At 41.6% G+C, this 26,047-nt stretch overlaps 1 protein-coding gene across 1 annotated transcript in view; it reads right to left on the bottom strand.

The window, feature by feature from the left end:
* LCT (lactase) overlaps nt 1-26,047 on the bottom strand; it is a 46,383-nt gene that overhangs the window by 17,619 nt on the left and 2,717 nt on the right. The window contains exons 2-10 of the mRNA XM_044669129.1: nt 23,631-23,710; nt 20,909-20,992; nt 17,169-17,271; nt 15,697-15,775; nt 10,324-11,047; nt 7,644-8,280; nt 3,245-4,795; nt 2,213-2,481; nt 605-895 (exon numbers count right to left, since the gene is read on the bottom strand). Of these exons, the coding sequence (XP_044525064.1) occupies nt 605-895; nt 2,213-2,481; nt 3,245-4,795; nt 7,644-8,280; nt 10,324-11,047; nt 15,697-15,775; nt 17,169-17,271; nt 20,909-20,992; nt 23,631-23,710 (3,818 nt within the window). The remainder of the gene's footprint in view (nt 1-604; nt 896-2,212; nt 2,482-3,244; nt 4,796-7,643; nt 8,281-10,323; nt 11,048-15,696; nt 15,776-17,168; nt 17,272-20,908; nt 20,993-23,630; nt 23,711-26,047) is intronic.

Here is a 26,047-nt window from a genome sequence, read left to right as displayed (position 1 = left end):
TAAATTTTAGACTAAATTAAATACAAGTATCTAGTATGGTAATCTCATCTCCTCGGTGATATATATGAGCTTCTTTATTGTCTATGTGTGTATATGTATACATGCCTATGTAAGCATGGTTATTTTGTTAGTCAATTTGTTATCCAACTCTCCATGACCCCATTTGGGGTTTTCTTGGCAAAGATACTGGAGTGGTTTGCCATTTCCTTCTTCAGCTCATTGTACAGATGAGAAAACTGAGGCAAACAGGGTAATGTGACTTGCCCTGGGTCACACAGCAAGTAAGTCTCTGAGGCCAGATACAAACTTAGGAAGATGAGTCTTCCTGAATCCAGACATGGCAGTCTATCCAATGAGCCACCTAGCTATCCAATGTACACCTAGTATATCTAGATGCATAAATAAAACATGTATATATTATGTCTGTGTGAGTATATATATGTAGATAGATGGATAGACAGAAAGAGAGAGAGATGAATGGATAGACAGATGGATATACTTGTTGCTTACACATATGTACCTTTTGGTTTAGCATTTGGACTTTTCTGTCCTATTTGATTTGACCACCTTTCTTTTGGCCAGACCCCGCACCCTACCCTTTTACCTGAGGCATAATATTGGCTGCCAGTAGTGCGTCAATGAGCCTTTCATAGTAGTTTAGTCCCTTTTCATTAATTTGTCTAGTGGTCCCATCAGGGAGAACACGAGTCCAGGAGATGGAGAAGCGATAGTGGGACACGCCAAGATTCTGAAGGGCCACCACATCCTCTTGGATTTTGTGATAGCTGTCACAAGCAACGTCTGCAGTGTCGTCATTCTCAATCCTCAGTGGAGTGTGAGAATATGTGTCCCAGATACTGAGACCCTTGCCATCAGCTCTCCAGGCACCTTCAATCTCAAAATGATAAAAGATGGCAAACTTGATTATTTAAAACAAACCCCCTCCTCAGCTCTTAAAGTATTTCATCAACTCATGTTCCTAAGTTTGAAATCTGGACATAACTGGAAAGAATAATTTCTGATTCCAGAGTTTAACACACTGCTTGTCACCTAGTAAATGTTTGATAAATGCATGTTGAAGAGGAGGAGGAGGAGGAAGTAGGGTTAGACCTTCTTCTTAGAGTAGGGCGGACAAATTTCAAAGATGCCATATGATTAGGCAGAATCCTAATTTCCAATAAAGGCACATGCCAAATTACCTCTTTCCCCACCAAATTTTAAAAGTTAAAAACCAGTGGGGTGGAACAGAGTTCTCTCAAGATTATTGGGCAGATTCCTAATTACTTTCTTGGACTGTACAATCCTGTACAGACAGTATAATTAGTATAGAGAGGCTCTATTCTTTATAGATTAAAATATTAATTTAAACTCAACATATACAGAGTAAGATTATTTTCCTGTTGCAAAACAAGAAGTCAATGTAAATCTTACTAGTCTGCAATTCCTTAAAGGAGTTCAAGTACAAACAACTAACCATTTTCATTTCTTAGAGAGAAGCATCATCTTGTTTTTATTTTCAGTGTTGCTCAGAAAATGAATTGAGTATAAAGTTATGAATTTGTCAGCACGGTAAGAGTTCTTACTCTGATCTATAGACCATTTGTATACTTTATCCTTTTGTCATTAGACTATAAGTTCATTATAATAACCTTTGCTATCCTATCCTTAGAACTTAGTCTATTGTTTTGTATAGAGTAGATACTTAATAAATGTTGGCTGAATTTGAATTTTAGTGATTTGCCTGAATGGAAGGGATGGGTCAAGAAACCAAGACCACTGATTTTAAAAATTTATAACTTGAGCAAATTTTTACTACATGCTTTTGTTTTGAAGCTACCAGATTCTACTTTCTCCAGAAATACTGTACCAATCTTTCAAAGTCTGCCATAAGGAAGAGTAAATGGGCTTGTTCTTCTTGGGTCCAAAAGGCAGAGCCAAAGGATCAGGAAAAACTTCTTTTAGAGCTGTCCAAAAAGTGGAATGGGCTGTTGTCAAGCAAAAGATGGATGACCATTCATTGGGTTGGTTTGGGGGAGAATCTTTATGTATTGGTTAGATTAGACTTCTGATATCTCTTCCAACTCAGCTGTGATTCTAAAAAATTTGCTAAAGCTCAGCTCAACCCGATTCTCTCGGTAAGGACCAGATATTTTGGTCAAGTCCAAGCATGCCCAATGGGAGGCACAGCCGTCTTGCCCTGTGCCCTCCTTACCTGATAGGCAGCTGAGGCTGCACTCCAGATAAAGCCCTTAGGAAACTCTCCATACAGAAACTCATCCTCTTTGCCCAGCGGCATGCCATTGTTGCTGATAACTTCTGTGTAGTATCTGGCTGAAGTTCTCGCAGTACGGGGTCTATTGGTGTCATTAAAGTCTACCTGGTAGAGTCCAAACTTGACGCTATAGCCCTCCAACCATTCAAAGTTGTCCATCAGGGACCAAGCCATGTATCCTTGGAGGTTGACACCATCCAGACTGTAAGCTGATAAAATTTCAAAGGGAAGATTTCAAAGAATTAATGTCATGCTGTGACTTTAGGGTGCTTGGTGGTGCTGTGCCTGTAATCAAGAAGACCTGAGCTCAGATCTAATTTTGGACCCTTTCCTAGCCTGTCACTTAACCATTGTCTGTCTCAGTTTCCTCAGCTGTAAAATGGAGATAATAAGAGCACCTACCTGCCAGGGTTATTGTGAGAATCAAATGAAATAATATTTGTAAGTAGAGCTTAGCACAATGCCTGGTGCATAGGAGATGTTCAGTAAACACTTGTTTCATTTCTTTCTTCCTAGTATTTTGAAGAGAACTGGACATCATTATACCAAAAAAACAATATTTCAGATCTCTGATGTAAGCCCAGGGAGCCAGCTCTAATTAATTGAACAGAGAAGGTGCCATTTGGCGAGATTAACTTTGTGAGAAGAGAAAGAGCAGGTAGAAAGTTGACAGTACTTTGCATATAGAGCTCAGAATTCCCTCAGAAACACTGGATTTTTAGTTGAATTGCACATTGGCTACAGGGGGAGAGGGGGAAGAACATGAATCATGAAACCATGGAAAAATATTCTAAATTAATTAATTAAAATTAAAAAAGAAACATTGGATTTTTGTTATAAAAAAAAGAAATACTAAAAGCCAAAGTAGAGCTTGTGGGTGAAGAGGAAGCTGTTAAGAGAACTCAGACAACAACAGGATGTGACCCATGGGACATGGGACATCTCTGTAGGGTATCTGAAAAGCCCACATACCTTTCAAAGCTTCATTGATGTAGGTTTTGAAAAAAAATATCCTCTCTATGTCCTCGATTTGAGATTTCTTGAGTCCCACTCCATTTTCAGTAACATAAATGGGAATGTTACCATATTCTTCTTTGATCCAATTCAAGACCCTTCTCATCCCCCAGGGCACTGCTCTGTTGAGGGCCGTGGAAGGCCAAGAATTATCGTCCTCCTCGGTCCTCTCCAGATCATTTTCATAAGAAGGAGGGTTGAGCTGGGGCGTCCTGTGTTTCACAATTTTGGTAGAGTACGTGTTGAGACAGAAGACGTCCGCCGTGTTTCTAATGTATCTCTTTTCTTCCTCTGTGAAGCTGGGGAGGCGGGAAGAGGCTAAATTTTGTAGCTCACTCCTATTCCCTACTTTCCACTTCATGGCATCTGGATAGTCTCCATTTTTGAAGATGGGGTGGGCAAACCAGCCCAAGTTAAACTGAAGAGCCCTATCGGCAGCTTCAATGTCTCTTGGCAAGTTGGGTGACTTGGGCTCCATCCAGTGTGTGCTGAGGCTCAGGGAAATGACTCCCTTCTGACTGTCCCTGTACTTCTCATCATACGTGTGGTAAACTCTGGCGTGCGCCTTGATGAGGGTGTGGGCAATTCTATAGGGCGCGTAGCCGGGATCCTTCACCCCGGGGGGAAATATTCCTTCGCCATACCCTAACCACGCCTGATACATGGGTTCATTAAATGTCATCCAGAATTGCACCCGATCACCAAAAGTGCGGAAACAGAAGTCTGCGTAGCTGTCAAACAGCTCGATCAAGGCAGGGTCGTCCCAGCCACCCGCGTCCTGCAGAGCTTGGGGTAGGTCCCAGTGGTACAGCGTCACCATGGGAATGATGCCGCTTGCTACCAGACCATCAATGAGCCGGTTGTAGTAGTCGACTCCATATTTGTTGACGGAATCGTTTCTCCCCGTTGGGAAAATGCGAGACCAAGAGAGAGAGAAGCGGTAGGCTTTGACTTTCAAAGCTCGCAGTAGGTTAAGGTCCTCCTCCAATTTATTGTAACTATCACAGGCTATATCTCCATTGTCATTGTTTACCACGTTGTTCCCAGGTGTGTGAGTGAAGTTATCCCAAATGCTGGGGCCCTTGCCATCTGCATCCCAGCCTCCTTCAATCTGATAGGCAGAAGAGGATACACCCCATATGAAGTCATCCCTGAAAGTTCCATGGTAGAAGAGATCTCTTTCAAACTTGGACTGGCTAGAGAACTTTTCCCAAACCACCTTTGCCTTGGAAGGAACTTCTGAGGGTCCCAGAATAACTGGAGTTTTGCGGGGAGGGCTATAAAGGAGTTGCCGAGAAGCTCTGTCTTTCTTTTTAGTCAGAAAGCCATTCTTTTCGATAAGGCTAGAGAAAAAATAGGCAGACTTCCTGGGAGTTCTAGGCCTGTTGCCATCTTTGAAATCCACATGGTGTAGGCCAAATCTCTGGCTGTAACCTGATGGGCCTTCAAAACCATCAATGAGGGAGCGAACAATGTAGGACCGAACATCCACCAAATCCAACTTGATAGCTAAGAAGGGAAAACAGAGAACTGATGAACACTGGAACCCTCTTCACCTCCCCTCCCCTCCCCTCAACCTCCTCTCCCATTTCCTCTCCTCTCCTCTCCCTTTCTCTCCCCTCCCCTTCCCGTCTCCTCTCTCTCTCTCTCTCTCTCTCTCTCTCTCTCTCTCTCTCTCTCTCTCTCTCTCTCTCTCCCTCCCCTAGGTAGATAGAGAACCAGGTCCCAGGTCAAAATGTGGTTTCGGAAACTTCCTAGCTATGTGACACTGGGCAAGTCACTTACCTGTCATTGCCTAATGTGTTATTTGGAATTTTTGGGGTTCCATTGAGGGTTATTTGGGGCTCATTTGAGTTTTAAATATTTAGATATATGACAAACTTCCTGTGGACATTTAGGGAACTTGGAAACTACATTTCCCATGATTCAACGGGTTTCCTGTCTTACGTGATGACATGAGCCAACGTAAAGTGTAGCTTAAATAGAGAGGACTTGATTGGGACGTGCTCTTTGGTATGAGGGAGCCAAATGGGCAGAAGGTATGGCAGGGAATTTGAATTAGATCTTAGCAGGTGTGTGGTCATCTTATATTTTACCAACATGGCTTTAATTAAAATATTAATAATTCTTTTAATATCCATCTATATTTATTATAATCATAACAGTTTGGCAACCACAAAGGGCCCTTACTGCTCTTCTGCCTTGGAACTGAAACTTAGTATTGATTCTAAGACAGAAAGTAAGGGTTTAAAATAAATAAATAAATAAGGTTTTCTTTTTTTCATGTGAAAGATCTGGAAGTGTTCACACTTCAAAAAAAAAGGTGAACTAAAATATTTTTGCCACTTCATATTAAAGAAACATATGTACATTTGCCTCTTGCACCCAATCAATAGCAATAATTTTTTAACCCCTTACCTTTTGTCTTGGAGACAATACTGTGTATTGATTCCAAGGCAGAAGAGTGGTAAGGGCTAGGCAATGGGGGTCAAGTGACTTGCCCAGGGTCACACAGCTAGGAATTGTCTAAGGCCAAATTTGAACCCAGGACCTCCTGTCTCTAGACCTGGCTCTCAATACACTGAGCTACCTAGCTTCCCCCACAATAAATTTTAATAATAAATGTGTATAGCTTTATAAAAGCCCTGAATTGGTACATATAATCCACTGACTTTTCTACTACAAATAATTCATCAAAACTGATTTACTACTTTTCCTTATCAACCTTACATATTACCAGCATGAAATTGCTAAACTTTTTATGACAAAAGGATAAATAAACCAAATATTCTAGTGGTCAGTCTCTTTCATGGAAGAACCAGATGGGTTATACCCTGGTTTGAGTCAGCAAACAAATATGAATGAGGTATTGTTCAATAGTACCTTAAGATTTAGAGCCCAAATTGTGGTTCATTTGTGTTTTGGGGTGCATTATTCAATCAGGACTCATGCATCAAGTTATAATTTAATCAAGTTGCCTTATAGCTCACCACACATGCCAGCTATGGAAAAATTAGCCCAGCCTGAGTGACTAAGACTTCACAGAAAGTGACTTGAGGTCAGAAGACCAGGATCTGAGTTCCAATTCTACCATCTTTTAGTTGTGTTAGAATCTCTGAGATTTGGTTTCCTCCCTTGTGAAATAGGTGTGGTGATAAGGAAAGAGTACTTTGGAATCAGAAAGCAAATATTAAAATCCTTCCCTGGGGAGGACCTAGCTTCAAATCTGGCCTCTTATCCTTACCAGCTATATGACCCTGGACACAACAAACTGGAACATAAACATATAAAAGAAATACAAAGTTCTACCAGAATTTTAAAGTGATAAAGATCATTTATAAATGGGAAGGGCAGCAAGGTGGTACAATGGGGTCAGGAGACTCATTCTCCTGAGTTCAAATTGCTCTCAAACACTTAGTAGCTGTGTAACCCTGGGCAAGTCCTTTAACCCTATTTGCCTTGGTTTCCTCATCTGTAAAGTGAACAGGAGAAGGAAATGGCAAACTACTCCAGGATCTTTGTCAAGAAAACCCAAAGGGGGGGACTAAGAGTCGGACATGACTGAAAATGACTCAGTAACAAAAACGTTGTCATTTGGAAGTGTAAATGTAAACTTTTTTTTATATTTTATTATTTTAATTTATGAAAGACAGCATAGTCTAGTAGAAAGAATACTGGAATATTGACTTGGAGATGTGCCACTTGGATTTACCTCCCATAGCTCCCACTTACCAGCTGTTTACTACTGGAACTAGTCAGGACTATTAATAACAATTTTTTCACCCAGAGCCAACAGTACAAAATGTGCTCTGAAATCCACCTTTTAAAACAATTGGGGTATACTACATTGTATATGTATACATGAACATGTTTGTGTACATATATGTATATTCACACAGGTAAATATATCTAAAAATAGTTCATCATAAAATCTTTCACTGTTACTTAATATGAAATGTGTGATGTAGACAGTAAGTTAAATAGAAATGGGGAGGGGATGAAAGTAGGCTAAAAATGACTGAAAGGGCTTTGTTTGGACATTGGGCAGGCAGGATTTACAAAGCAAGAGGGTTTAGAAGAGGGAATTCTAGGTAGAAGAAACAGCAAGAATCAGATGGGAGACAGACAAAGAAACAAATCTTGTGCCTAGAGGTTACAGAGCATGGCAGAGAGAAGGTTAGTCTCAGTGAAGAGCCTGAGTTCAAATCCTAGCTCTGATTCTTTAGCCTCTACAATCCTCAGTTTTCCCATCTGTATAATGGAGGTGACCATGTGGATGCCATTTTCTTTCCTGAGTTGTTGTAGAGAAAAGCACTCTGTAAACCTCGAAGAACTAAAGAGATCTATGAGCCCTTACCTTTGAGCACCTCGTTGACATAGAGACTGAGATAGTCTCTTCTTGTGGCATCATCGAAGCTGCTGCCTTCCTCTATGGGCAGCCCATTGCCAGCCAGGTAGATTGGAATGTTCCCTTTGGTATATTCCAGTGACACAAACTTCAGGAGTCTTCTGAGACCCCAGGGGACCACCTGGAGCCAAGGGGATGAAGTCCGTGGCCAGTTAGGGTCCACGTGCTGGGAGAAGCCACGGAGGGAGTCGTAGTCTGGGGCACAGGAGTTCTGAGCATCCCTGATCCGGCGGGAGGTATAATGTGACAGGCCAAGGAAGTCGGAGGATCCTTTCAAGAGGAGCTTCTCCTCCTCGCTGATGGTGGGGATCCGGGCCACAATGCTGGCACACTGCCTGTTTTTTAGCTGGATTTGGGCCCTCAGGGTGGCAGGGTAGTCCCCGTCCACGAAGAGCGGATGGGCAAACCAGCCCAGCATGGAGTGTAGGTAGCGCTCCGCTGCCTCCACATCCCTCATCTCTGGGGAGAAGGGCTCAGCCCAGTCTGCATTCAGCACAATCCCCACCTTCCCCTGCTGCTTGGGACGATGATAGCGGTCATAATGATGCCACGCCTTGGCATGAGCCTTGAGGATGGAGTGAGCCACCTTTGGGAGAGGAGGGAAAGAGAGAAAAGGAGAGAGAAGAGAACACAGGCTTGAGGGATGCTTATTTATTTTGTTCCCCGCACCTGATTTGGGGAACTCTGGAGAAGGAAACTTGAGCTACTTCTAGAGGGGTGCCTGCTCCCTAACTTCTGGTCTTATGGCCTCAGGGCATCCAGGGGGCCCAGTGGATAGACTACTGAGTCCAGAGTCAGATGATCTGAATTCATATCACAGATCTGATCCTGTCACACATACACCATACACTCCCACTCAATAAAATCCAGTGGCTCCCTATTGCTTTGAAAAATCATATACAAAACCCTCTGTTTGGCATTCAAAGCCCTTTCTAATCTAGCCCCCTTCTACCTTTTCAATCTTCTTACATATTACCCAAGTACTTCTTCCAAGTACTCTTCAAACCAGTGACTTGGACTTCCTAGCTGTTCCAGGAACAAGATACTCATCTTTCAGCTCCAGGCATTTTCTCTGGCTCTCCTGCGTACATGGAATGCTTTTTCTCCTCCACCTACTGGCCTACACTCTCCTTCTTCTATCTACTGACCTTCCCAGTTTCCTTTAAGTGCCATATGAAATTCTAACTCTTACAGGAAGCCTGCCTCAACTCCTCTTAATTCTAGTGTCTTCCCTTTGTTTGTTATTTTCAATTTATTCTGCATAGAGCCTGCTTTGTATATATTTGTCCTCTCCATTAGACTGTAAGTACCCAGAAGGTAGATCTAGTCTTTTGCCTCTTTTTGTATCCCAGAACTTGGCACAGTGCCTGGCACATAAAAGTTTATTCACTGATTGGCTGATATTTGTAATGGTTTTTCTTTTCTTTGCCTTCTCAATGAATAAGAAGGAGGTGGAATAGAGAAAGAATTTGGAACTGAAAATAAAATAAAATTGAATTTGAATTAAACAAACAAAAAAAGTCAGGAATCTTTTCACTATACCATTTCAGCACTCAGGGCTTCAGTTTCCTCAATGGTAGAATGAAAAAGTCAAACTAAATGACCTCTAAGATTGCTTCCAGTTCTAATATTCTATCCATTTGGGGGGGGGGGTCACTTGCTTTAAAAAAGCAAAATGGAAGTCACCCAAAATGCTCATCTATCCAACTGCTATTCCATTTTATTTGATCCCAAAGTTGAAGATCTATTGGTTTGCCCAGTTCTCAAAGAGATAGACAGGAAAAAAAAATGTGTGCTTTGAGACAGGAAAAAAAATGTGTGCTTTGAGGCAAGAAGACCTTGATTCCATAGATCTCCTTAAAGTTTCATCCTCCAATAAGCTATAAGCATCTCTAGGACTATTTCCCAATAGCATCTTAGCATGGTTTAAGAAGTCCTTTTTGAACTGTATTTCACTTTATCAACACTCTGCTTTTCTCATTTAAACATTTTAATTGAGTTATTGTGGAGTTGGCCTCTTTGGGTTTTGTTTTTGGGGTTTGATTCCCCCCTTTCTTTCCTTCGTCTTAATTTCTTCAGTTTTTCTGTTTGTTCGTTTTGAGGGATGTGTGAGAAGCCTGACACTGCTGGATTATGTCACTCGCCATTGTGCCTGGAAAGCCCTGAATGGAATTTAAATGAAAGCCAAGCATAATGGGAAAAGCTATGGCAGAGTACTAATAGCTTCTAGGTCACACTGCCACGAAAGGAAGATTTTGAAACAGAGACAACTCTTATCACAGTGAAAGCATGTTGGTTCTAGACCTGGGGGATCTGAGTTTAAATCCCACTTCTGGCCTTTACTACTTATGTGACCACTTAATCTCCATAAGCCTCAGTTTCCTCATTTGTAAAATAAAGAGGTTGCACTAGGTCTTCAGGCCTTTTCCAGGTATAGAACTAGGATGTTAGGAATGATTGATCAGAAATGTTATCTGTACTGAGGGAACTTACTGTCTTTTCCTGATATTTCATTAGAATGTGAACTCCTTGAGGGTAGAAACATTTTTTGTTTTTTGTTTTCCTTTCTATCCTCACTCGTCTAGCACAGATTGGATCAGAGCAATATCATCCTGTGGGAAGGAAATACCTTAAACGAGGCTTCTCCTGGGTCGGAGATGCCTGGAGCGTGGTGCCCAGTGCTGTAGCCCGCGTAGCTTATCACCCAAGGCTCATGAAAGGTCACCCACAGCTTCACCCGGTTCCCAAAGGTGGCAAAGCAAAAAGCTGCAAAGTCCACAAAAGCGTCCACCACGCTCTCGTTCTGCCACCCTCCATGATCCTGCAGGACCTGTGGTAGGTCCCAGTGGAACAAAGTTGCCATTGGTTGGATGTGGGAGTCCAACAAACTGTCAATCAACTTGTTATAGTAGGCTACACCCCGAGGGTTGATGCTGCTCTTGTAGCCTGTTGGGAAGATCCGAGACCAGGAGATGGAAAACTTGTAGACCTGAGCCCGGAGGCCTCGGAGGAGAGCAATATCGTGCTCGACTTTGTGGTAGCTGTCACTGGCCACGTCAGGCACCGCTTCATTCTCAGTGTGGCCCTGGTGTCCAAACCTGTCCCAGATCGTTTCTCCTTTGCCATCCTCCGCCCACGCTCCCTCCACACTAAAGGCTCCTGTGGCAGCGCCCCAGAGAAAACCTCTAGGGAAAACGTCGTGCAGGAACGAGTCTCTCTCTGCCTCAGACTGGTTGGCAAACATCTGCCAAACTCTCCAGTAGGCTGACCTAAGTGTCCCAGAGGAGGCTGCCCCTCCGCTCTTTGCCTGCTGTTGAGTCTGGCCAGTCAGATTGTCAGGCAGCGAACAATACCTGCCAAAGGATAAGAAAAGGAAGCGATTGTTGTTTGGCTTAATTTGTATTGATAGGTCTTGTTTTAAAAAGCACCTTCACGTCCAAATATGTCCTTATCTACACCCGTCCACTAGTCATACAATTCCCTATAACAAAGAGTAAGAAAGGAGAAAAAACTGTAACCCAACCCAACATATTTTATATATATATATATGTATATATATACACACTGTCTATGTAGAAAATATGACACACACATATATGTATATACATGATACACTATATATACCAACAAATGTCATATACACACATATATGTTTATATGATATACAATATACATCTATCTATCCATCCATCCATCTATATCTGTCCATATCTATCTTCTTATCTATCTCTCTATTTTCCTATCTTTCTATCTTCTTATTTAGCTATCTTACTACTTATCTTTCTATCTATATTGCTACTTATCTATCTATCTTGTTACTTATCTATCTCGCTACTTATCTATCTTTCTTTCTATTTATCTATCTCACTACTTATCTTTCTTTCTATCTCTCTATCTACTTATCTTTCTACTTATCTATCTCTGTCTATCTATCTATCTATCTATCTATCTATCTATCTATCTATCTATCTATCCATCCATCCATCTATATCGGTCCATATCTATCTCTCTATCTACTTATCTATCTCTCTACTTATATCTATCTATCTATCTATCTATCTATCTATCTATCTATCTATCTATCTATCCATACATCCATACATCTATATCTGTCCATATCTATCTATCTTCTTATCTATCTCTCTATTTTCCTATCTTTCTAACTCTCTATCTTCTTATTTAGCTATCTTACTACTTATCTTTCTATCTATATTGCTACTTATCTTTCTATCTTGTTACTTATCTATCTCACTACTTATCTATCTTTCTATCTCTCTATCTACTTATCTATCTCTATCATCTATCTATCTATCCATCCATCCATCTATATCAGTCCATATCTATCTCTCTATCTTCGTATCTAGCTATCTCACTACTTATCTATCTTTCTATCTTGCTACTTATCTTTCTATTTATCCATTTCACTATTTATCTTTCTATCTTGCTACTTATCTATCTTTCTATTTATTTATATCTATCTATCTATCTATCCATCCATCTATATCAGTCCACATCTATCTGTCTATCTTCTTATCTAGCTATCTCACTACTCATCTATCTTTCTTTCTATTTATCCATATCACTAGTTATCTATCTTTCTATCTACCTCTCTATCTACTTATCTATCTCGCTACTTATCTATCTCTTTCATTTATCTATCTATCTATCTATCTATCTATCTATCTATCTATCTATCCATCCATACATCCATACATCTATATCTGTCCATATCTATCTATCTTCTTATCTATCTCTCTATTTTCCTATCTTTCTAACTCTCTATCTTCTTATTTAGCTATCTTACTACTTATCTTTCTATCTATATTGCTACTTATCTTTCTATCTTGTTACTTATCTATCTCACTACTTATCTATCTTTCTATCTCTCTATCTACTTATCTATCTCTATCATCTATCTATCTATCCATCCATCCATCTATATCAGTCCATATCTATCTCTCTATCTTCGTATCTAGCTATCTCACTACTTATCTATCTTTCTATCTTGCTACTTATCTTTCTATTTATCCATTTCACTATTTATCTTTCTATCTTGCTACTTATCTATCTTTCTATTTATTTATATCTATCTATCTATCTATCCATCCATCTATATCAGTCCACATCTATCTGTCTATCTTCTTATCTAGCTATCTCACTACTCATCTATCTTTCTTTCTATTTATCCATATCACTAGTTATCTATCTTTCTATCTACCTCTCTATCTACTTATCTATCTCGCTACTTATCTATCTCTTTCATTTATCTATCTATCTATCTATCTATCTATCTATCTATCTATCTATCTATCTATCTATCTATCCATCCATCCACCCATCTAACCAATTACACATAATAACAAATTTCCACATGAGTTTCCCTAGATTATGTGATCCAAATTGCCTCCCTTCCTTCTTCCCTCCCCCCTCCTGGAGCTGGCAATCAATTCAATCTGGGTTATACGTGTATTACAAGATATATAACATATACCAACAAATGTGCCATATATACAAAACAACACATACAATGCGATACAGCACGATTAACATTTATTAAGCACTTACTAGGTATCAAGTACTACAAAAAGAGGCAAAAGACAATCCCTGCCTTCAAGAAGTTTATAATCTAATGGGGGAGGAGATAATGAAGTGCAAATACAACAGCAAGCTTTCTACAGGATAAATATCAAATAATTAACAGAGGGATGGCCCTAGAATTAAGAAGGGTTAGGGAAGGCTTCCTGTAAGAGGTGGGATTTTAGTTGGGACTTAAAGGAAGTCAGAGAGATCAGTCACATATACTATGCTCATGATCTGTCCCTGTAAGCTAATGGCTTTGATGGTGGCTAAATTTCTTGAAAAGACCTCTACTCTACCCTGGTCTACGCTGGCCAAACCCTGGAGATTCAAACAAAGGCAAAATAACAACTCTAAGACAGAAGGACAAGAGCTAAGCAATAGGGGTCAAATGATTTGCCCAGGGTCAGAGCTAAGAAATAACTGAGGTCACATTTGAACCCAAGACCTCCTGTCTCTAGCCTTGGCACCCTATACACTTGCTTCTTGCCCTATGGGCATTGCATTTTAAGAGGGACATTGTCCGACTAAAGTGTGACTATTTCCTTAGCTGTCCCAATCACTTCGCTGTAATATATTTGGGGGCAAGTATATTGTTAACTCTATGTTAAAGAGAGAGAAACAAACACAGAAATTAAATGACTCACTGTGGTCATTCTACAAGCTTGTAGCTGGGCCAAGATCAAAGTCTAATTCTCCTAATGCCTGATTCAAGCTCTCCCATCAAGCTGCCAATCAAGTGCTTAGATAAAGGCATTTTTACCCTGACCCCCACCCCAAAGAAGCCAGTTTCAGATTAATTAAAATAAAGACTAGGGCTGCAGTCCAATTAATCAACTTGCCAATTCTACTCCTCTTGACTTAGATCAGGGGTTCTTTGGGGCCATGCACTGCTTCAGTAGTCTGGTAAAAGCTATGGAAACCTCTTCAAAATGTTTTGCTGCCTATATCCACAATAGAAAGATGTGCTACAATTCAGAAGTCTGTGAAAAATGAAGGTGTGTTGTTTTTTTTATCTTATCGAAGTTCATAGATAACCTGATGTCTATCCAGGGTCCATGGACCATAAGGTTAAAAACCTCTGGCTAAGGGGCAGCTAGATGGCTCAGTGGATAGAGAGCCAGGCCTGGAGACAGGAGGTCCTGGGTTCAAATATGGTAGACACTTCCTAACTGTATGACCCTCGGAAAGTCACTTAACCCTAATTGCCTATCCCTTACCACTTTTTTGTCTTGAAATTGCTACTCATTATTGATTCCAAGACAGAAGGGAAGGGTTTCAGAGAGAGAGACAGAGACAGAGACAGAAAGAAAGAATGAGAAAGAGAAGAGAGAGACAGAGAGAAGAGAGAGATAGAGAGAGAGGAGGTAGAGAGAGAGAGAGAGACAGACAGACAGACAGACAGACAGAGAGAGGAAGTAGAGAAATACAGAGAGACAGGAAGACAGAGAGACAGAGAGAGGGAAAGGGACAGACACAGACAGACAGACAGACACAGACAGACAGAGATCATTGGACCTAGGGTAGCTGGGTGACTGTGCATTGAGAACCAGGTCTAGAGACAGGAGGTCCTGGGTTCAAATCTGACCTCAAACACTTCCTAGCTGTGTGACCCTGGGTAAGTCACTTGGGTCCTATTGCCTGGTCTTTACTGCTTTTCTGCCTTAGAATTGGTACCAAGAAGCTAAAGGTTTTTTAAAAAAAGTCACAGGTGACCTTTGCAGGCTAATACATCACTGGCAGAGATCCTTATGAATTGAGTAGCCCCTTTCTTTTTGAGTTTGACATCCAGTTTTATGCATCTCTCGGAGCTCTAAGTTATGAAGAAGGAGATGTGATAGAGCCAGTGCCCTCCTCCAATAGTTCCTTAAACCAGTGAAATCACTGCTCTGGTCCTTCTCCTCTAATGTCTTTACTTCAGACAGAGACACTGAGTCTCAGACAATTATGGTCTTGGCACGAGTCAGAGAGCCAGTTCTGCTGGCTCAGAGCCCTCTCCATCAGACTGCCATCAGAGTGCTTAGACCTAGAGATCCAAACCCAAACCACTAGATGATTTCTGGTTTGTTAATATAAACAACACAGAACCGAAATTCACTTGACCAGTGTAAGTTGTTTATGCCACCTTTGCCTACCTGGCTGCCACAAACCATGAGATCATATAGGACAGACCCTAATTTTGCAGGTGAGGAAACTGAGACATGGAAGGGTTAAGTGACTTGCCCAGGATCATGTTGCTATTTGTAAGTATCTGGGTCAGGATTTGAACCTAGGTATTCCAGAGTCCAGAGTCCCTGCTAAGAATCCCCACAGGACAAGTTCCCACGGTCAGTCCCTCACTTTCTGGAAGAGAAAAGAAATGAAGTAAAAAGTGGGGAAAAGCTAGCAGCCACGAGCACGTCAGCCAGAAGAAAATTGGCCTTACCTTTCCTTGGCACCAGAAGGACACTCTAAGAATTCATTGACATCAAACCCAATGGTCAGCACTTGGTCTTTATTTATGGCTGTAAGACAAGAAGCCTGGTTAGCCATACATGCAAACCAACCTCAGGATGAGCATCCATCTTTAGGAGTTTTCTTAGTGCCTAAAAAGAGCTTTATGAGATCAAAATTCTAAGCAGCAGATTAAACGCCCTTTCAGTGTTTATCTCTGGAGACTTTTATTTCCTTCATAAGGATTTGGTGGCAAGGTGGCACTGTAGATAATGCCGGGCCTGAAATCAGGGAGTTCAAATCTGGTCTCAAGCATTTACCAGTCCTGTGGCCCTGGGTAAATCATTTAACCCTGTTTGCCTCCATTTCCTCATCTATAAAATGAGCTGGAGAAGGAAATGGCAAACCGCCAGCCTTGTGCCACTGGGAAAGTCACTTCATCCTGTTTGCCTCAGTTTCCTCATCTGTCAAAGGATCTGGAGAAGGAAATGGCAAAGCAAGTTCTTTAACCCTGTTTGCCTCCATTTCCTCATCTATAAAATGAGCTGGAGAAGGAAATGACAAACCACCAGCCTTGTGCCACTGGGAAAGTCACTTCACCTGGTTTGCCTCAGTTTCCTCATCTGTCAAAAGATCTGGAGAAGAAAATGGCAAACCACTAGCTGTGTAGTCCTGGGCAAGTTCTTTAACCCTGTTTGCCTCATTTTCCTCATCTGTCAAAGGATCTGGAGAAGGAAATGGCAAAGCAAGTTCTTTAACCCTGTTTGCCTCCGTTTCCTCATCTATAAAATGAGTTGGAGAAGGAAATGGCAAACCACCAGCCTTGTGCCACTGGGAAAGTCAAATCACCGTTTGCCTCAGTTTCCTCATCTGTCAAAAGATCTGGAGAAGAAAATGGTAAACCACTAGCTGTGTAGTCCTGGGCAAGTTCTTTAACCCTGTTTGCCTCAGTTTCCTCATCTGTCAATTGGGCAAGGAGGCTTTGCTCCGCCTCCCCTTGGGACTAAGGACAGTGCTTTGTACCTTTAGGTGCCCTGTAAAAGGGAGCTACCATTCTTTGATCACAGCAGCCCTGGGAGGGGGACAGGGTAGCTATTATTCCCACTGGACAGAGGAGGAAATTGAGGCTCGCAGACTTGGGTCTTAGAACGGGAGCCTGGTCTCCTGATTCTTGGTTCAACAGAATGGCATCCGTGCTGCCCCAGGGGACGCCAATCTGGGTGCTGTGAGAGGTTGGGGGGACCCCCCAGCCTCCCCCTCTCCGCCCCTGGTGCATAGGGCAGGTGCGGGAAGGGGAAAGGAGAGGAAGCGCAGTCTGGCCCCAGATTCAGCAGCCCAGTGGGCCATCTTTCCCTTCTGACCTCAGCCCTTCCCACCCACAGGCTTCCCAGCCCTCAGCGCTCCCTGAGCCAGCGTGGGCGGGGGCAACCCACAGGAAAGCCTCCCGGAGCCTCTCCTACCCACCTTCCAGCGTGTCAAATAGGAGCCGGGCAGACTTCTCCCTCGAGGGGGCGCAGTGGCGGAGCTGTAGGCGGAAGATGAGCACATCCACGGCGGGATGGATGGCCTGCCAAGGAACAAAGACCGGTCAGCCCACGAGGCGAGGCGGCTCAGGCCAGCCTTCCTGAGGGCAGGGATGGCGCCTGGGAGGCTCCTGGGAGCGATGGCGGCTGTGCGGAGGGATAGGAGGGGACTGAGCAATCAGATTGCGGACGGTGGGGCCAGAGATACCTGGTTGCTTACTTGGGGGGACGAGAAAAGCAGTAATGGCGGAACTAGGACATTTGTGGGGGATTTTGGGGGGACAGATGTGCCCCTGTCTTGGACCAGCCTGCCTCAATCAGGCATGGGGGGGGGAGCGGGGTTGTGCTCAAGCAGCTGCTGGTGGGGGGTCTGAGGGGGGTAGAGGGGGCAGCGCTGGGCTCAGCAGAGGTCGTGGGTCTATGATGCCTTAAGAGGGTGAGGCGGTGTCAGAAAAGGATTAGCCCTATGGGCTATTATGGCATCCATCTTTCTAACTTCTAACCTTGGGGCCACACTGTTCACCCCACTGGTGATACAGGAATCTTTCTTTGGAAACTGCCTGCCTAGTGGATGAGTAAAAGCCCAACCCTGTGCATTTCATTCAAACCTAAACCAGTTTAAAATTCAGTTCACACAGGGCAGCTAGGTGACTCAGTGGGTAGAGAGCCAAACCTGGAGACAGAGGTACTAGGTTCAAATGCCCCCCACCAAGTGCTGTGACCACCTGATGTGCCCCTCCCCCATCGAGTGCTGGGTGTGGCCTGCCCTCCCCCCCTTAGCCCACACAGGGGAGGGAGAAAGCCCTCCTATTGGGCTGCTCGTCAGAGGGGCAGAGAGTATGAAAAAATGTCATCAGGAGACCCTGCCCAAGTTCCTCTGCTTTTCTAGTAACAAACTGGGTGGGGGAGGGAAAGGGCAGCCTTCTGCGGACAGAGAGTGCTCTGCATGCCCTCTTTGGCACCCATGCCATAGGTTCACCATCACTGGCCTAGTCCTTACCACTCTTCTGCCTTGGAACTGATTCTGTAATGTTGATTCTAAGGCAGAAGGTAAGGATTTTTTTTTTTTTAATTCAGTTCAGTTACAACCTTTCCCAGATCAGGGTGCTGGTCTGTGTCCCAGATCTGGTCAGTCATGTCCCCTACATGGAGTCTTGATTGCAGGAGGGTGAGAATGGTTCACTCTAGCCCACCACTCCTGGAACAACAGCTCAGAGAGGCTTTCCCAGAGACTGAGTCAGAAGCATCCTCTTCTCATACAGAGAGGGAATGCTTCTCATCATTGTTACATCCATTATCTTGGCTGAGCTGTCTCCCTGAGCTTGCTGGGGATGCTGATGCTTGTTGACAATGAAGAGTGGTGACAAACATCTCAGCCAGGCTTGGGTTTGTCATTTATCAGTTCATTACTTTAGGCAAGTTGAGACTCTGACCGCATGGGTCAGGAGGGATTTGATAAACCAGAACTTCAATACCTTTTTTTTTTTTTTTTTTTTAAGCCATTGCCTTTGGCGCCTGGAGGGTGGTAAAATATGAGGCAAAAAGCCTATGTACTCGTCACTGCCTGACTCATGGCCAGCAGGGGCACAAATGGTCACCAAGGGAAAGGCTGGGGCTTAGACCCAGAGAGATGAGCTAAGGATTAAGGATGATGAGAGCCCAGAAGGTGAGGACCAGGCAAGGAGCAAGAAAAAGGCCCAGGAGCAGCTAGCGCTCTCTGGTCCAAAAATGTCAAAGAATCAGGGACCCAAGAGGTCAGGAGAAAGTCCAAAGTATAGACAGTGTATGTGACTGAGAATAGGGAAGGGCCCAAGGATCTGGAAAGGCAAATGAGTTAGCCATGACATCAAAGTTCAGAATTAAGATATTTACCATCGTGAATGAGAATGGGGCTAGGGCTGGGGCAAACAAGAATGAGAGAACTCACCTCGACATTGAATCCACTTCCCTCATTTTAGAGAAGGGGAAATTGAGCCCCAAAGAGGCTAAGTGATATACCCAAGGTTATATAACTACTAAATGTCTGACATAGAATTCAAACCCCAGGTATTCTAGACTTTATTTCCAGGCAAATTAAACATATATCACAGTGCTTCTAAATACAAATATGTATTCTAAGAATAATAATCATCTAGGCACTAATAATAATTCACTAAATAATGAGACAAATTCAATATATACTATAGTGCTTGTAAATACAAATATGGATTCCAAGAGGATTACTACTCATAGTAATAATTAATCAAATAATAATCCTCCTGAGATCCAATTTTATATTTAAAAGCACTAAAATAATTCAATAATTAAACAAACTCAATATATTCCATAGTGCCTGTAAATATAAACATGGATCCCAGAAGGATTATTACTCATTGTTATAATTAGTCAAGGAATAATCCTCTTGGGATCCATATTTATATTTAGAGGCACTATGGTTTCTAATTTCTAAATAATAGCATTTCTAGTAATTTAGTCACATCATCACTAGTAATATTTCAAGCAGATCTCTTTTGTATTTCTTGTTTTTAAAAACCCTTACCTTCCATCTTGGAATCAATAATGTATATTGGTTCTAAGGAGAAGAGCAGTAAGGGCTGGGCAATGGGGGTTATGTGAACTTGCCCAGGGTCAAACAGCTAGGAAGAATATGAGGCCAAATTTGAACCCAGATCTCCCATCTCTAGGCCTGGCTCTCAATCCACTGAGTCACCCAGCTGCCCCCAAATCTCCATTTTGAAATGAGAAATTTGCTTTGTCATTGAAAATTCATCCTATGCAGTGGTACAGTGGAGAGAGCAACAAGCCTGGAGTCATGAAGATCTGAGTTCAAATTTAGCCTCAGACACTAGCTGTGTGACACTGCAAATCACTTTATTCATTTTCTTCAGTTTCCTCAACTGTTAAAATGCGGATAATAGTATCTGTTAGTGATGGAATACTATTGTGCTAAAAGGAATAATGAACTGGAGGAATTCCATGTGAATTGGAACAACCTCCAGGAATTGATGCAGAATGAAAGGAGCAGAACCAGAAGAACATTGTACACAGAGACTGATACACTGTGGTAAAATCGAATGTTATGGACTCCTGTACTAGCAGCGATGCAATGACCCAGGACAATTCTGAGGGATTTATGAGAAAGAAAACTAGCCACATTCAGAGGAAGAACTGTGGGAGGATAAACACAGAAGAAAAAAAAACTACTTGAACACATGGGCTGATGGAGATATTATTGAGGATGAAGACACTAAACGATAATTCTAGTCCAACTATCAATAATATGGAATTAGGTCTTTATCAATGATACATGTAAAACCCAGTGGAATTGTGCGTCGGCTAAGGGGCGATTGGGGGAGAGGGAAAGAGCATGAAATATGTAACTAGGGGAAAATATTCAAAATAAAAAAAATTTTTAAATAAAAATGGGGATAATAATAGCACCTACCTCTCAGGGTTATTGTAAGGCTCAAATGAGCCAGTATTTGTAAGCTTTTAGCATAGAGCTTGGTACATAAAAATGCTACATATGTTACTGCATAGCTATATAAATAAAATGCTAATATTTTTGCTGTTATTAATCCTGGTTTGTTGATTGGCTGTGTTAGTTGGAACCTTAAATATCTAATAGACTCTCAGAAACCCACTCCATTCATCATCAGGATGAAAAAGCACTCCAGTTACCTGCAGTTCACTCAGCTCCTGGGGTGGACCTGCCTCGCTTTGGCAATCACTCAGCAAATCAAGAGAAAGGAAATCGATGGAATCCTATAAACAAGCAAACAATCGTTAGGATGCTAGTGCTTGGGAGCCCTAAATGCTGGCAGAGGACAACGAGTAAAAGGAGGGCAAATGAGGCAGGATGTCCAGACCAGACGAGAGAGGACTGGGGCCAATTCCAGTGGTCAATAATGGATCCAAGATCACTGAGCGGGGCTTCATTAGTTAGAGGATGGCTGAACAAACAGTGGCATAGGAATGGAATAGGATACTATTGGGCCCTTAGAAATGATGAAAGGGACAGTTTCCCTTTCAAATTTGATTTGAAAAAAGAATTTAAAACATTTAGCCCACTGTATTAGGGCACATGGGGAATCTCAAAGCCCCGTGACTTCTGGGGCCATTGTCTTCAGGAGCCAGTGCAGGTGATATGCCCACTTCCAGTGGTCATTTCTTGCAAATTGTCCCATTACTTTTTTAGAATACAAATCAAGGGGGCAGCTAGGTAACAGTGTGGATAGAGAACCAAACCTGGAGCAGGGTTCAAATCTGACCTCAGACACTTCCTCACTGTGCGATTCTGGGCAAGTCACTTAATTCTGATTGCCTAGCCCTCACTGCTCTTCTTAGAATCGATATTAAGAAAGAAAATAAGGGTCGTGTGTGTGTTTTTTTAAAATACAAATTAAGGTCACATTTTTAGGAAGCTTTTCCTAATTAGTCCTATCCCTCTCTATCCCTACTCCAGCAGTCCATGAGCACAGCACTTGACCTCTTGCCTTTCCATGAACTTATCAACCACTGTAATTATAGACTTATTTTGATCAGATACTTCTCCAGATTGCCTTGTCTATTCAATTTATCTAGTCCTTGAGGACAAAGACCATGATTAATCTTCATTATATACCCCTAGCACCAATTAAGTTCCACATGTTCTATGGACCCTAATAAGTATGCTGACTGACTCCATATTGCCTTCTAAATTCAGTTTCATCATCAGTATTTACAGAGTGTCTGCCATCTGCTATCTTATAGCTAGCTATATAATACTATCTGTTATGATGGCCAAGCCTAAATTTAGCCTTTTCCCTTTATCTACTCTTACTCCTCTGTTTTTATCTTTTTTTCCTTCTGTCTTACAGATTTGGGGGTCAAAATTCATTTTTGTTGTATTTTCTCCCTCTAAAATATAGTTAGGTGAATCTGGAAATAATTGGCTAATGAGACCCAAAGCATTTTGACTAAGGGGGTCAGATCAGTGAGGAAGAAAAAGAACAAGAAGAAATTTAAATGGGGTGAATGTAAAGTTTAAAAAATCAGCTCCACAACTAGAGGACAGAAGAGATGTAGATAAAAGTAGTTCATATTTAAAAAAAACACTGAACAATCTTAGGGGACCTTAAGGGACTGCAAGCCCAATATAGCAGTGTTATGTGGCAACTTTGAAAGCTGTGGTGTTCTTGTTTGGTCACTTCCCAGTCTTTATGACCTCATTTGGGGTTTTCTTGGCAAAGATACTGGAGTGCTTTGCTATTTCTTTCTTCAGTTCCTCTGACAGATGAGGAACTGAGGCAAACAGGGTTAAGCAACTTGGCCATGTAACTATGGGAAAATATTCAAAATAAAAATTTAAAAATAAAATTAAAAAATAAATAAACAAAATAGTCAGCACAAGGGAAGCAATAGCCCTGTTTCCTCTGTTCTTATCAGACCACATTTAGAGTACTTTGTGTCATTATGGTCACCATATTTTAGAATAAACAAGACACTTTGTGAAGTGCTTAAAGGCTTCACAGCCACCTTTCCCCATCTGGAAAATGGGAATAAATGGTATATGTATAACCTACCTCGCACCAATTCTTTAAATAGTACTTACAGGGGCAGCTAGCTAGGTGGCTCAGTAGACAAGAGTTCCAGACCCGGAGTCAAAAGTTCTGGGTTCAAATGTGACCTCAAACATGTCTCTGTTTTGTGACTTTGGGCAAGTAAGTTACTTAACCCCAACTGCCTAGCCCTTACTGCTCCTCTGTCTTAGAATCAATACTTAGCTTCCACTCTAAGACAGAAAGTAAAGGTTTAAAGAAATAAAATTAAACAAATAGTACTTATAGCTATGAACCCTAAACCATCCACAAACTACCCAGAGGCCCTGACTGCTTCATTTTGGGTTCTGGCTTTTTTGTTTTTCTAAACCACACAGTTTGAGGAAGTGAGAACTAAGATGGTTAAAGAAGAACACATATTTAAATTACTATTAGAAGAAAATCAGCACTACTCTAAATTGACTCTACCCTTCTCAAGTTAAGTTCAGAAAATGTTTATTAAGTACTTTCCATCGTGCTGGGCACTGAATTATAATGGACAATCTTCTTAGATAATAGCAATACAATTTTTAATTTTTAAAAATTTTAACAAACATTTATTGAACACCTACTATGTCAGCCACCTTGCTAAGTTTTTTTGCAGCTATTTCATTTTATCCTCACAAAAATTCTGGGAGATAAGTACTATTATTACCCTCATTTTACAGATGAGGAAATTGAGGCAGACAGAGGTTGAGTGACTTGCCCAGGATTACACAACTACTAAGTGTCTGAGGCCAGAGTAGAACTCAATTCCAAGTCCAGGGTTTAATCCACTATGCCACCTAGCCGTCCCTATCACTTTTTGATATCACTGATCTTACCTTGATAAGAGGGTACCACGCGGAGCCCAATAAGTATTCAGAGATTTCTTCAACTTTTAACACCACAGACACTTTTCCACCTGACAGCCAAACCAAAAGAAAGGAAGAGAAATGCAATATAAGCATCCAAACCAACCCTCCTGTTCCTCCCACTCTCTCAGTTGAAGACCGTGTTTCTTAGAGCTTTACTGAGAAAATTGAGGCCATTCAACATAATCTCCTTCTTCTCCCCTTTTCTTCATTTCAAAATATCTTAAAATTAAAACCACCCTCAGCTCCTTGCCTTCAGTCTCTGACAATGAGGTTCTTCTTTCCCTTGCCAGAGCTAATTCCTCTACGTATGTCCCTTATCCCATCCCCTACCATCTTCTCCAATAGATTGATGCCTCAATCATTCTCCTTTGAAATTTTAACTTCTCTCCCTTTTTGGTTCCTTTTCTCTAGCTTTCAAATATGACTTTTTCTCCTACATACTTAAAAACAAAAAAAAAATCTCCCCTTGCCAACTTAATTATTTTTACCAAGGGAACCACACCATTTTTTGAATCTCTCAAGTTTGTAATTTTGATGTTACTTTAGACTCCTCATTCTCCCTTATCTTACATATCTTTATCATTGTCCAACTGTTTTCTATTGTGTCCAATTTTTCATGACTCCACTTGGGTTTTTCTTGGAAAATATACTGGAGTTAGTTACCATTTCCTTCTCTAGCTCATTTTACAGAAGAGGAAACTGAGATAATCAGGGTTAAGTGAATTGTCCAGGGTCACATAGCTAGTGTCTAAGGCCAGATGTGAAATCAGAAACATGAGCCTTTTTTTAAACCCTTACCTTCTGTCTTAGTATCAATTCCAAGAGAGAAGAGCGGCAAGGGCTAAGCAATCAGGATTAAGTGACTTGTCCAGGGTGAGTCAGCTAGGAAGTGTCTGAGGTCCAATTTGAACCATCCGTCTCCAGTCCTGGCACTTGATCTACTGAGCAACCTAGCTGCCCCATTTAAAACATTTATTAATCCTCCCAAGAGCTAATGCCCTCCCTTTCACTTAATTAATTAATTTAGAATATTTTTCCATAGTTACATGATTCATATTCTTTCCCTCCCCTCCTGGAGCAACAAGCAATTCCACAGGGTTTTACATGTATCATTGTTCAAAACCTATTTCCATAATGCCCTCCCTTTCAGACCACCTTGTATTTATTTGTAGGCATTCTCTTTCTATTTTGTATATAATTATATATGTACCTGTCTCCCTCATTAGAAAGTAAGCTCTTTGGGGAGTCGGGATTCTTATTTGTTTTTGTGCTCCCAGCATCTACCACACTGGAAGTGTTTAACAGATGTTTGTTGATTGATTAATATTTTTAAAAAAATTCCTTTGGTCCATATCACAGTCCTGAGTACATAGGGAGCATTCAATAAATAGCGATGGAATGAACACGAGGTATTTAATCATTGAAACAAAGAGAAAGATTGAAAGAAATTACTTTTAAAAATCTTTAAAAGGTTTCATTGAAGTAAGAATTGGGGAGGGGAATAAGAAATAAAAATGAGGCAGAAGCTATAGAACAAGTTGCTGATGAAATGTGGTTTAAGGACAAAGGAAGGAGAATAGATATTTGCCCAGAGTCAAGCCAGAAAACCTAGGTTTGAACACTGACTCCGCCATTAAAAGTTGTGTAACTTGTCCCTTCACAACTCTTGGTTTTAATGTCCTCATCGATAAAATGAAGATATCTGACTAATCTCTGAGGTCTTTTACAACTCTAATTTCTACTGTCCTAAGCAGCAGGGTAATATTTGCACTCTCAGAGCCCAGTCACCAAAGAGTTTGTGGCTGTCAGCCAAATGTCTGGAAGGAAACTCTGTGGGACCTTGTGAAAGGGATTTGGGTGAAGGAGGGAGAAGATTAAAAACAGATCCTTACAGGGAACTAAAGCCGACCATTTGTTGGTTCTGTGGGCACAGGCACTGGCAGAAAGTCAGGAGGATCCCACTCTGCTCCTTCTCTCTCAAAAATCACACAGATTTAACAGATTATGTCCTCATTAGTCAAGGGTAGTACGTGCCTGATGGGAGAGCATCACCTAACACCCCAACTCCCTTGACAGTTTTGTAGATAAATGTGCACCCACACACACACATGTTTTTAAACACAAATACTAAGTCCTGTGATGGCCCCAAACAAAGAGGTTTTATTCAGCCGGAGGGATAACTGGCTGGTGGTCGAGAAGCTTGGAGGCTGAGTCACAGGGAGCCATCTCTACCTTCTTTCTTGTCTCAATGACCTCATCTTCTCCTAAATGAAATAAGCATCCACTCCATCTTTTGGGAGCCTCAATAGTTCTCTATCCCGAAGGCTTTAGAATTAACTTTAATCCAGTTAATTTTAGGTGTCAGCAAAAATAAGATGAAATAA

This window comes from Gracilinanus agilis, chromosome 3, assembly GCF_016433145.1.
Source record: "Gracilinanus agilis isolate LMUSP501 chromosome 3, AgileGrace, whole genome shotgun sequence".
Lineage (NCBI taxonomy): Eukaryota > Metazoa > Chordata > Mammalia > Didelphimorphia > Didelphidae > Gracilinanus > Gracilinanus agilis.
This window is presented reverse-complemented; position numbering and strand designations above follow the sequence as displayed.